Source organism: Capra hircus, chromosome 28 (assembly GCF_001704415.2).
Source record: "Capra hircus breed San Clemente chromosome 28, ASM170441v1, whole genome shotgun sequence".
In the NCBI taxonomy this organism is placed as follows: Eukaryota; Metazoa; Chordata; class Mammalia; order Artiodactyla; family Bovidae; genus Capra; species Capra hircus.
The window spans coordinates 35,168,937-35,181,085 of record NC_030835.1 but is presented as its reverse complement, the minus strand read 5'-3'; the positions used below and the strand labels follow the sequence as shown (position 1 = coordinate 35,181,085).

Below are 12,149 nucleotides of genomic sequence, written 5' to 3'. Positions count from 1 at the left end.
CTCTATATCCCCTATAATCACATAATCAGCAAAAAGCAATAACTGATCCTTTCATTAAACCAGCCCCTATTATGGGCTAGAACCTCTTTAGTCCATTTTTCTTTTCTTCAATATAAGCTTAAATTGTTAAAGATGATCTAACTGTGTGTTAATTGGCAACCTTTAGAGCTTATCTTGAGTGTTTTTGTTTATTTAGCCATATCAATAGTTAAGTTCTTATTAAACTTTTATTAGTTATAAGGTCTTTCCTAACTTGAGAACAGGTGAGAACTAATATGTAGCTGGTATCTACTAATTCCATGTCAGCTGTAGCATTTGGCAGCTCCCAGATCCTGCCGTTTGTTAGTTGTGAGATGTAGGTCAAGTCACGTAAATTCCCTCCTCTGTATTTAACCCTGGTCTTCACAGAGCTGACCATACCCTTTGATATTGTTCAGGGGACCGGTGTCCGCATGCATGTGAATTCCTAGAGGGTGATGATCTTAAAGCTATCCTGGCTCCAGGTTCCCTGGTCTGAAGTTTTCACTGGCACATCCATGTCATGTACATCTCATTTCCTACAGATGTTTTTTTCCCCTTCACACAGCACTAATCCTGATGTTGGACTTGACCCTTTTGTTGTTTCCTCAAATCTCTTAAACACAGCTTTGGTATGTGTAGCACATTACAGTGAGGGTGTAGATTAGGGGAAGACTTAATGCACTTAGCCATCCTGTCTGTGAAATTTATCAATGGTTACTGTTCTCTGTGAATGTTGATCTCTTTCTTCTTGTTTTCTCTCTTTCCTCCTCACTTCCTGGCTGATTCTTCCCTCTTTTCTCCAACCCATCTCTATTTCTTTCTTTCTTCCTTTTTTTAATTGGAGTACAATTGCTTTTCAATGTTGTGTTAGTTGTGCTGAACAATGAAGCCAGTAAGCTATATGTTTACATATGACACCCCCATCCCACCCCCTAGGTCATCGCAGAGCATCGTGCTGGCCTCCTTGTGCGATACAGCAGCTTCCCACTAGCTGCCAGCTTTACACATAGTAGTGTGTATATATGGCAGTGTTACTCTCCTCATTCCTTCCAGCCTCCTCTTCTCCCACCATGCCCACCTCTTTTATTGTCTTCTTCCCGTTCATGCCCTTAAGTGCATCTCATTTTCCACTACCATTTTGCTTTCCATTACCAAATCACCAAGTGTTTGGTAAACTTTTTTCCAAAGGAAAAAAAAATAATCTTAACATCATCTGCTCTTACAGAGTTAGTGGCATTTAACCACCAGTGCCTCCAAATGCAGGCCTTTTGTATACTTTGCACTTGACCCAGCTGGTTCCATCTGATATGAAACGCTTTGTTACATGTGAATCAAGATGAGAAGGTGTCATTAGCATTGTTCCTGTAGGTTACCTGGTATCTGTCCTCCTCTTTCAATTTCCCATTCAGTGATCACCAGAACCCCTTTACATTCACAGCTGCCAGAGCTGAAGTGTGCAGCGGCACAGGAGAGAGGTTCCGCATCTTCCGTGCTGAGAAAACGTATGCTGTGAAGGCTGGAAGGTGGTATTTTGAATTCGAGGCGATCACTTCTGGAGACATGCGAGTTGGCTGGAGCAGGCCAGGGTGTCAACCTGATCAGGAGCTTGGCTCAGATGAACGTGCCTTTGCTTTTGATGGCTTCAAGGTGAGTGCGATTTGCTGGGAGCCAGACACAGTTTGTAGGTTCCTGCCTTTGTAGGCTACTGTGCACTAAAGCATCCGCGTGCTGTGAGCTCCACACTGCCTCCCTGCATCTCCACTCGTTTTCCTTTTGATGGTCCGGCTTCCCAGGTGGCTCTGGGGTAAAGAATCTGCCTGCCAATGCAGGAGATGTGGGTTCAATCCCTGGGTTGGGAAGATCCCCTGGAGGAGAAAATGGGGACCCTTTCCTGTATCATTGGCTGGGCAACCCCATGTACAGAGGAGCCTGGCAGACTACAGTACTTGGGGTCACAAAGTGTCGAACACCAACTGAATACACACACACGTAATATTAATATTGTGCTTTCCTGAACCCAAACTCAGAATATAGTTTCTAGGAGAACTTCTGTCTGTAGTCTCAAAACGTTTTGAGACATTTTGAGACCTCTCACCCTGTGAAAATTCAAGACTATTCAAAGTTTAAGAAGTAAAATATTCTCTATCATATAAAAAGGGTGAATCATCCTCATCTATCAAAAGCATTAAAACTCTATATGCTAATGCAAAATATATCCATTTGACATAGCAAGTCCATTATCCTCAAGCAATAATTAATGATAGATATAAACATTTAATAGCCACAGTAATGCTGTTTGTTGTTTATAATCACCAAAAGTTTCCATTTTCAGTGTTATGAGTAATTTTAATTTTTTCAGTTTGATGAAAGCTGGTAAGTTTCTTCTTTTTTGGTACATTGTTTATTTGTACATTATATAAACATTGAATGTTTACTTTTTCTGTATAAAATATTTTAAAATTAAAAATATTTATATATGAACATAACCACACTAGAATAGTAATAGTCAGTTTTGGTAATAAAGTTATTGATATTTTATTCTTTTATCTTATTTTAATTTGCTAATTTTTTTTCAGTAAATTTATATTCCTTTGGAGGGAGCTTTTTTCCTAATTAAAGAAAAAAAATTAAAATAAATCAGCAATTGTGAAGATATTTGACATTTGGGTAGCCAGGTGTGTGTCTAGGAAAGCCTTTTTGTACTAGAAATCAGTATTGTGTCTTCTAGGGCAACTGACCCACTTTGTTCTGAAATGTTACATTTCTTGAGTCCTATTTTCTATATCAGATAGATAGAAAAATTTAACACCTTTTGGTACCTAATTTGGTTAAATAATTTTTTAAAAAGTACAGTGTGTTATACTTTAGGAAAATCATTGTTTTGCATTGGTGAATATATTCTGTTATATATCAGTTTACAATGAAGATGATACATTAGGGAAAAATAAAAAGATTTATCTGATAAAATACTATAATTTTGTATCTGCAAATCATTGTAATATACTTACAGATTCAAAGGTCACATTTATCAAGACTATGTTTCAAATGTACTTATGAGATTTCGCCTGTGTTATAGATAAAGCAGTGTTGACATATATGTACATGATTTTTGGCTTATTATTTCAGTAAATATCTGAAGAATATATTTAAGTTTGATTCAAACCCTTTCTATACTAAAATGCTCCTAGTTTTCTATTTTGCTAAAATGTGAGTGCCACTGGTTCCAAGAAATGGAATTTTATTTTGAAAGAGTTGGAAATTAGAATGTCATTTTCAGTGATCAGTTCCCAGCTGATTCTCTGTTCATAATTCTCTGTATTTGGGGGAGTGGAGAAAAACAACTCATATCCTGGGAAGTGTTCATTGTAGTGAGAAAAATAAATTTCTAAAGGCACAGTTTTTCTTTTAACAGAAAGGATATAGAGTTCGATTTTTTAAAATAATAGACTCAGATCATGAAGTAGCATTTGAGTTTTTCTCAACATTCAACGACATATGATGTTAATGTCAAGGATTCAGAATCCCTGGGTACCTCCACATCACTTAGCGAGTTGCTGCAGACAGATGGGCTGACTGCATTTCTTCCCCCTGCTACGTTAACACAAGGGCTGCTGTGAATTGTGCCAGTCGCGGTGGGCGGGCGCCGGTCTGGCTTTTTCTGTGACAGTGACTCTTCTGTCTCCAGGCCCAGCGGTGGCACCAGGGCAATGAGCACTATGGGCGCTCCTGGCAAGCTGGCGATGTTGTGGGGTGTATGGTTGACATGACAGAACACACCATGATGTTCACACTGAATGGCGAAATCCTTCTTGATGATTCAGGTTCCGAACTGGCTTTCAAGGACTTTGATGTTGGTGACGGTAAGCGTACTGCGTCTTGTGTTGTGTTCACGTTGGGATACAGGGAAGCTCTTTGTTCTGATGCCTCTTTACCACCCATCTCAGTTTGAGGGTGAGCAAGCAAATGAGTTGCAGCTGTAAACCACAGTGGTGCCCATAAGGCTTATTGGATCCAAAAGCCTTGAAATGACTTAAGCAGAAACTCTCTCTGTACTTCGGAGCTAGGATTCTGCTAAGGCATAAATGTTTTTATGAATGTGAGTAAGAAAATACAATGGCAGGCAAAGGATAGTTTTCCACACATATTAAATGTTCATTTAGAACTTCTTTGTTCAATCAGCTGCTTATAGCTTCTTTTCTTTCATTCATTTCAAAAAATATATCGAAAGCCTACTGCATATCAGGCCCTCTCTGGATTCTGAGATGACAGGAATGAAGCATTGTCTTACTGTTATGCAGACAATAGTTTAGCAGGGCAAGTTTGCACCTGAACAATTTCTATTCCGTGGATAAGTTCTAAAATAAAGAAATGCAGAAAATTCCATGGAAGCACAGTGCAGGGTAAAGATACCTCTGCCTGTGGGGCTCTGAGATGACCTTGAAAAGCGTAAGAGAAAGACAAAGCTGTTTGTAAAAGAAATGAGAGGGTAGGTGTTTTATAGAACAGTACTTCCAGTGGGTGGCCATGTCATAAAATGAGGTTCTTTGAATTTACATTAATTTAAATGAAATAAAGTTAAAACTTGAGTTTCTTAATGGCACTTGCTTCATTTCAAATGCTCAACAGGAGCCTATGGTTAGTGGTGCCCAATTGAACAGGAGAGATACAGAACATTTAAATCATTGAATTCTATTGAATCGTGTTAATCTAGAGCATATAAACAAAATAACTTAACACTTTTTTTTTTTTCAAAATGACTGAATATATCCTATTGGGGCTTTTCAGGTGATACTGGTTGTAAAGAACTTACCTGCCAATGCAGGAGGTGTTAGAGATACAGATTTGATTCCTGGGTCTGGAAGGTCCCCTGGAGGAAGGTATGGCAACCTACTCCAGTGTTCTTGCCTGGAGAATCCCATGGACAGAGAAGCCTGGAGGGCTACAGTCCATGCAATCAAGAAGAGTTGGATATAACTGAGTAATTGTTACTTGACTATATTAATATATGTATATATAGTCTTGGATTTTAAGATGTACCTCAGTCAATACTTTAAAAAGTCTATAAATTTCTCACCAACCCTAAAAAAACCTTAGCCAGTTCATTATTTGCATGAAGTTCTATAGTTATTCATTAACTGAGCTTTTGAGCAGGTGTGCTGAGTCATGTCAGACTCTTTGTGACCCCAAGGATTGCAGCCTACCAGGCTCCTCTGTCCATGGGATTTCCCAGGCAAGAATAATGGAGCTTATTGTCATTTCCTCCTCCAGGGAATGTTCTTGGCCCAGGAATTGAACAGGTAAGCCCATATTTTTCAAGCAGGCATGACCCAGGGATTTGAGTAGGTGTGACCATAGATTTCAAACATAGATTTGTGAAAATAGTAGGAATTTTGCCTTTTTATAACTTGTTTTGAATACCTGTATCTCTGGATAGTGGATAAAACTGATGTTGAAAGTTTGGCCTCTGTACTGGTGCCAAATTGAACCTCAGAGACAGAGTTTGGGGTGAAGTAGAAAATAGCATTATTGCTTTGCAGGCAAAGGGGGGCACAGTGGGTTCCTGCCATCAGAAGGATTTGGTGAGGAGTTTAATAGTGATTGGTTCAAGGGTGGGGTTACTGAGATCAGGGTGTGTGTGCATAGGACTGCATTTCTGCAATGTGATCTCAGGTAATCTGATGAGTATTTCTGGTTCCTTGATTCTGGATTGCAGAATGCTGGCATCCTCCATTTGCTGGGGGTTTTGGTTCTCTGAAGAGTTTAAAGATATTTTTATGTGTATCTTTTGAGGTAGAACCTGGACCCTGTCCCAAGGCTGCACTATTGTTTCTTGGCTGTTCCTCTCTTGTCTCTATCCCTCCCTTTCGTAATTAGCAACTGTTCAAATCTGCCCTGTGGAACTTGGGGTAGTTCAAGGAGGCCACAGTCTATTTCCTACAAACAAGAAATAGGGGAGAAGGAAAGGATTCTGGCTCAGGAGCCCTACAGGGTGCTCCCATCCTTCCCTTTAACCCTCCATCACCTATCTCCCCTCCGCTGGTTTTGTTTCTGGGATGTGAGTGTCAGCATATCACAGGGAAGGTGAGAGAGGGTGTGTTTTTCTGTGTAATGTCTATACTGTCCAGTACTATAGATATAACCTGAGGTTTTATTTCTATAATTGTTATTTTAAAATGCTTGCATATTATGCTTTTATTATTTTGAAGTTAAATTTTTAAAATGACTTTGTAAGTTTTGCATGTTTAATTTATACCACATAGATTCATAGAATGATGTTAGAATTATAAAGAGCTTTCTGATGAATTATCTTAAAATTCTGTAGTCCATTCATTGGATTATTATTGGATGTGTTAGAAAGTATCCTTTTGGTCTCCAAAGCAGGTGATAAGTTTTATTTAGCCATGACCATTAACTGTTAACTTTATACGGGCTAGTCATAATTTTAAACTTTCTGGATGCTTGGGGCTGGTGCACTGAGACGACCCAGAGGGATGGTACGGGGAGGGAGGAGAGAGGGGGGTTCAGGATGGGGAACACGTGTATACCTGTGGCGGATTCATGTTGATGTATGGCAAAACCAATACAATATTGTAAAGTAATTAACCTCCAATTAAAATAAATAAATTTAAAAAAATAAATAAACTTTCTGCCATTAAAAGGACTACAAAGCTTATCCATGCCTGTGACTTTCAAATCCTTTTTATGGAAGTGGAATTTTCCCTTTCTCTTCCAATTTACTTTACATAGCTGCTTCTTTTTAAAAAAATTGTTATTGGAGTATAGTTGATTTACAGTGTTGTGCTGGTTCCTGGTGTACAGCAAAATGAATCATAGATCCACCCTTTTTAAAAATTCTTTTCCCATATGGGCCTTTACAAAGTGCACTCTACTCAATACATAGCTTCTTAAAAAACTACAATGGAACTGCTCTGGGTAAAAGTATAATATGAGGCCCTGAGTTGAGCACTCTAACTTACCCATCACCATTGAGAGTGAGCCCTTGGGATGTCTACAGCTCAAAGGAGTATATTAAAAACACTTTTAATTTAGGTCAACTGAAATATGCTGTGGTTGCTAAAGTATTAAAAAGGTTCATAAGTGCTCTTTTTCAGATTGTTATTATACCTAGCTTGTCTTTGTGTCTGTCCCATGCTTGATTTGATGTTTTTAAAGATCCCATAATTCCTTTTTGTTTCTGCAGAAATAGCTTAGGCATATGTAAAGCAATCAAAAGGACTATGTAATAAAATGGACAGAAAGTTTTCTCTCTATAAAACATATACACATATGTACACAGACACATGCATATGTACACTCTGCACATCCCTATCTGATCAGCTCAGTAGACAACACGGCTAAATATATTTTGATGTCTCTGCCTTTTGTATAGTTTACATAACTGAAATGATGTCTTGACCAGTATAAACTGTTTCTAGATAACATCAAAAGGAAACTTACAAAAATCTTTGAAAGACTGATGGGGTTATCCAGTTCAATCCAGGTGGAGATATAGCCATCCAGTTAGTTCGAGGTGAGGATCTGGTTATTTCATAAAGATGCAATTGAGGCTTCTCTAAAAGGCTACAGATCTCTTTCCCAAAGAGGAAATGCACTATCCCTCGGTGACCACAGACTTGACCTTAAAGCTTATATGTGATTTGAACAAAGAACTAATTGCTGAGATATACTGGCCTCTGGTAGAAGAACAAGATCTGTTAGTCTTTTAACTCCCCTCAAAGGACCAGGACTTACATGGTCAAGAGCAAGAGTGTTACAGAGCTGTAGTCCTGGAGTGGAGTTTTCAGACTTTAAAAGCTATTTCATCTATGTGGCAGATCCTCTTTTAGGATTCTTCCTTCTATTTGGATTAAAAAAAAAAACATCACTTCAGAGCATCTGTAGATAAAACGAAGAGATTAATTGAATCTTCATTTTTCAAAGAGTCCTCTGGCTTTAATGTCAACTAAGGAACAGCGCTGGCAAGTGCAATTGCTGTCCCTGGTAAGGTTTTCTGTGAGTTCTTCCTGGTCTCTTCTCACTGTTAGACTGACATTCAGGATCCAGATTGGGAAGAGACCAGGGAAAGAGGTAGCAATACCCTCTATTGCAGACAGAATTCTAAGAGGGCCTCTTAGAGTCCTGCTCCCTGGTAGACATGCCTTGTATAATCCTCTCTTCTTGAGTGTGGGCAAAATCTGAATGTGATGAGGTATAGCTTTGTGATTAGGTTAGTAATCAGTTGACTTTAAGCTAACCAAGCAGAGATTAACCATATGAGCTCGACCTAATCAAGTCAGCCCTTAAAAGAGATTGGGTGCTTCTTGAAGTTGGAGAGATTCAAAGTATGAGATAAAATCTCCCAGGCTTGAAGGAACAAACTGCTCTGATATGAGAGGGCCACATGGTAAAAATCTGAGAACAGCCCATGATTGCTAACTCACAAGAAAAAGGCGATCTTGATCGTACAACTACAGAGAATTGAATTACTTTAACAACCAAGGAGCTTGGAAGAGGACTCTGAGCTTCATATGAGAACACAGTCCAGTCAGTATCTTGATTACCTTCTTATGTCACTGACCAGAGAACCCCAATTATGCCATACCTAGACTTGCTGACCTATAGAACTGTGCTATGCTTAATCACGCAGTCGTGTCCAGCTCTTTGCGACCCTATGGGCTGTAGCCCACCAGGCTCCTCTGTCCATAGGGATTCTCCAGGCAAAAATACTGGAGTGGGTTGCCATGCCCTCCTCCAGGGGATCTTCCCCCACCCATGGATCGTGCCAGGTCTCCTGCATTGCAGGCAGACTCTTTACCATCTGAGCCACCAGGAAGACCTATAGAACTAGGAAATGATAAATGGACATTATTTTAAACTGCTGTTGGTTGTGATTTGTTTCACAGCAATGGAAAACAAATTAATTGACCAATACAGTTTTAGTTTCAGCTGAACCTATCAAAAGGCATCTTTGGTGCCTGTCTATTCAGAATAGAACAGGAATTTATGCTTGCTCACTGCTCCACCTCAAGCGTGTCTCTTCATCAGGAATCTTTAGATATATTCCGCCTATCCATATGCAGTTAACTAATCAGGAGTTATTTTTATCACAAATTGTCTTTCTCATAACATAGAAGACGTTCTAACTTTTAGTCACGGAGGCCTGGTAGCCAATCAAACTAAGATGCATGCTGTATAGCAGGGACCTGAAAGGAGTTCTGCTGACTCATCCAGAGTCTGTTTCATCTTACCAAAGCCAGAGTTTATTCCATATCAAATTTGGGACTAAAGTTTTTTTGTTTGTTTGTTGTTTAAGTGATAATTTTTATATGGAGCGTTTCTTAATACACTTCCTCCAGAGACCAGTGGAAGTAATTCTTACCATAACGGACAAGAACAGGGCTAGTGGACAATAAATATATTTTTATATATCTTAACAACATTGTTCTTTTGATGCTTTACTAGCCAATATATTTATGTCTGAGCTGACATTCTCTATAGCAATAAGAAGTTATGAAGATGGAAAAAAATCCCAAGTCAAGTATGGCACAGATATAAAGACAGGTAGATGTAAGAAAAACTTAAATATAGAATATTTATGAACTCTTTTAGTACTTTAATATATTCTTGTGCTAAAAAGTGTCTATTCCTGAACTGATTTTCAAACTTTTAATATGACAAGGAAAAGAAATTGGCAATGTTAAGAACTGGAATAAGAGGAACAGCAATCTGTATTTGCAGATAAGGTAATCATTTGCAGGGAAAACCCTAAAGCAGGGGTCCCCAGCCCCCAGGCCATGACTAGTACCTGCCCACCACCTGGTAGGAACCAGGCCGCACAGCAGGAACTGAGTGGCGGGGCGACCAAGCAAAGCTGCATCTGTCGTTCCCTGTGGTTCTCATCACTGCCTGAACCACCCTCTCCCTTTTCCACAATATTTTGTGGAAAAATTGTTGTCCACAAAACTTGTCCCTGGTGGCAAAAAGGTTGGGGACCGCTGCCCTAAAAAGAAGCTACAGATATTACTAGGAATAATTGGAAGATTTAGCAAGCTATCATTTCTATACTAACAGAAAACCTGTCAAACTAAATAGAAAACTCCATTTACAGTAATATTAGAAGTTTTCAGGAGCCACTAGTCATCACTCTAATAAGGTCTACAGTACTTTAAACAGAAGATCATTAAACTTTATTGAGAGATAAAATTTATTGTGAGATTGATCATATATAATCAGCTGATCTTTGATAAGGATACCAAAAACGCAGAGTCAGAAAAGATTTATTTTTTCTATAACCAGTGTTGGGATAATAGGATATTCATATGCAAAGAATGAAATTGGACCTTTATGTAATTCTGAACCATACGGAAAATGTTTCTGTGGCTGTGCACAACATGATTTTGAGCTATACACAGAAATCAACCCAAAATGGATTAAAGACTTCACCATAAGACTTGAAACTTTAACACTCTTAAGAGGAAAACATAAAGAGAAGCTTTTTGATAGTGGCCTTAGCAATGATTTTTTTCAACAGGAACAGTCAACAAAAGGAAAAATAAAGAAGTGGAATTAAACTAAAAACTTTTTGTACAACAAAGGAAACTATTAACACAATGAAAAAGCAACCTTTGGAATGGGAGAAAATATTTTCAAGTCACATATATGATAAAGGGTAATCCAAAATAAAGAATTCCTGCAGCTCATTAATAAAACCTCAAACCAACAAAAACCAAATAACCCATTTTAAGAATAAGCAAAGAAACTGACTAAATAGGAAGAGGTACTCTATGTTACTAATCACCAGGGAAGTACAAATCAAACCACAATGAGATATCACCTTACACCTGCAAAAATATGTTAAAAAAACCCCTAAAGATAACAAACGTTGGTGAGAGTATGGGAAAAAGGAGTCCCTGGTACACAATTCGTGGGAATGAAAGTTGGTGCAGCCTCTATGGAAAAGAGTATGGAGGTCCCTCAAAAAATTTAAAATATAATACCATGCGATCTAGCAATCCCACTTTGGGATATAGACCTGAAGGAATAGAAATTAGGATCTCAAAGGGATCCCTGTACTCCCATGTTCACTGCAGGATTATTCACAATAGCCACGTTATGCAAACAACCTAAATGCCTGTGGATAGATGAATGAGTAAAGAAAATGTCTGTGGTATTTTGCTATGGTAATTCTAGGAAACGAATACATGACCCCCCTCCATACTTACATCCCTAGTATCATTCTTAATTTACACTCAATGTGCAAGAGCTTCATGTTACCAGTAATTTGAAGAGCTAATCATATCCTTAATTTAAAGCAAGGAAGAGAATTATTTAACATCTTGCCAGATGGTGAAAGAATAGTTATCTTGTTTAGAGATTACCTGCATTTTACAAAGTCAGCTATGAGTACGTATCTTGTGTAAGTGTCTCATTACACTGGAGCTTTTTCAAGTTTGTCAGCTTTTCTGTTACTTACCGCTGGGCCCTCAGGTTTTATACCTGTAATGATTATAATCAAATCCATAAAGGCTGCTTTTGATTCTGTATCTAACTCTTGAAAGGACAGTGAGCAAAACTCAATTCCTGGTGCTGAGACTGCATGGAATTCCTTTCCTCGGGAGAAAACAGAAAGAATATTTTTAATAATTAAACTAGCTGCATAGCTTTAGGCAGAAAGGACCACTCTTTCCATTATTGATTTTATTATGCTGCCTTAAAAAAAGAAAGAAAAAGAGTATAGAAAGTTAGCTATCTTACAATATTATTTTACCCTCATTTGAAGTACATACTGTTTGGTGGATATGTATGACTTATCTAGTGTAGCTATCAACATGGTGTGAATTAAGGTTGGGTCTGTGCTTTCCCAAATACCTACTGACTTTCTGACTCCACCATAACATCTGTCCTTTCTGTAGCTAGTACCACCCTGTATAACCTCTTCTTGATGCGGAACTGGAACCCAGGTTCGCAACAGACCCGGGAAAGTAACATTTTTGGGAATCTCCCCACTTAAAAATAGGACTTCCCTTGTAGCTCACCACTAAAGAACCCACCTGCAGTGTAAGAGACCCTGGTTTAATCCCTGGGTTGCAAAGATCCCCTAGAGAAAGGAAGGGCTACCCACTCCAGTA

General features: G+C 38.6%; 1 protein-coding gene across 1 annotated transcript in view; it reads left to right on the top strand.

The window, feature by feature from the left end:
- RYR2 (ryanodine receptor 2) overlaps positions 1 to 12,149 on the top strand; it is an 814,256-nt gene that overhangs the window by 530,763 nt on the left and 271,344 nt on the right. The window contains exons 28-29 of the mRNA XM_018042460.1: positions 1,460 to 1,668; positions 3,707 to 3,881. Coding sequence (XP_017897949.1) covers positions 1,460 to 1,668; positions 3,707 to 3,881 — 384 coding nt within the window. The remainder of the gene's footprint in view (positions 1 to 1,459; positions 1,669 to 3,706; positions 3,882 to 12,149) is intronic.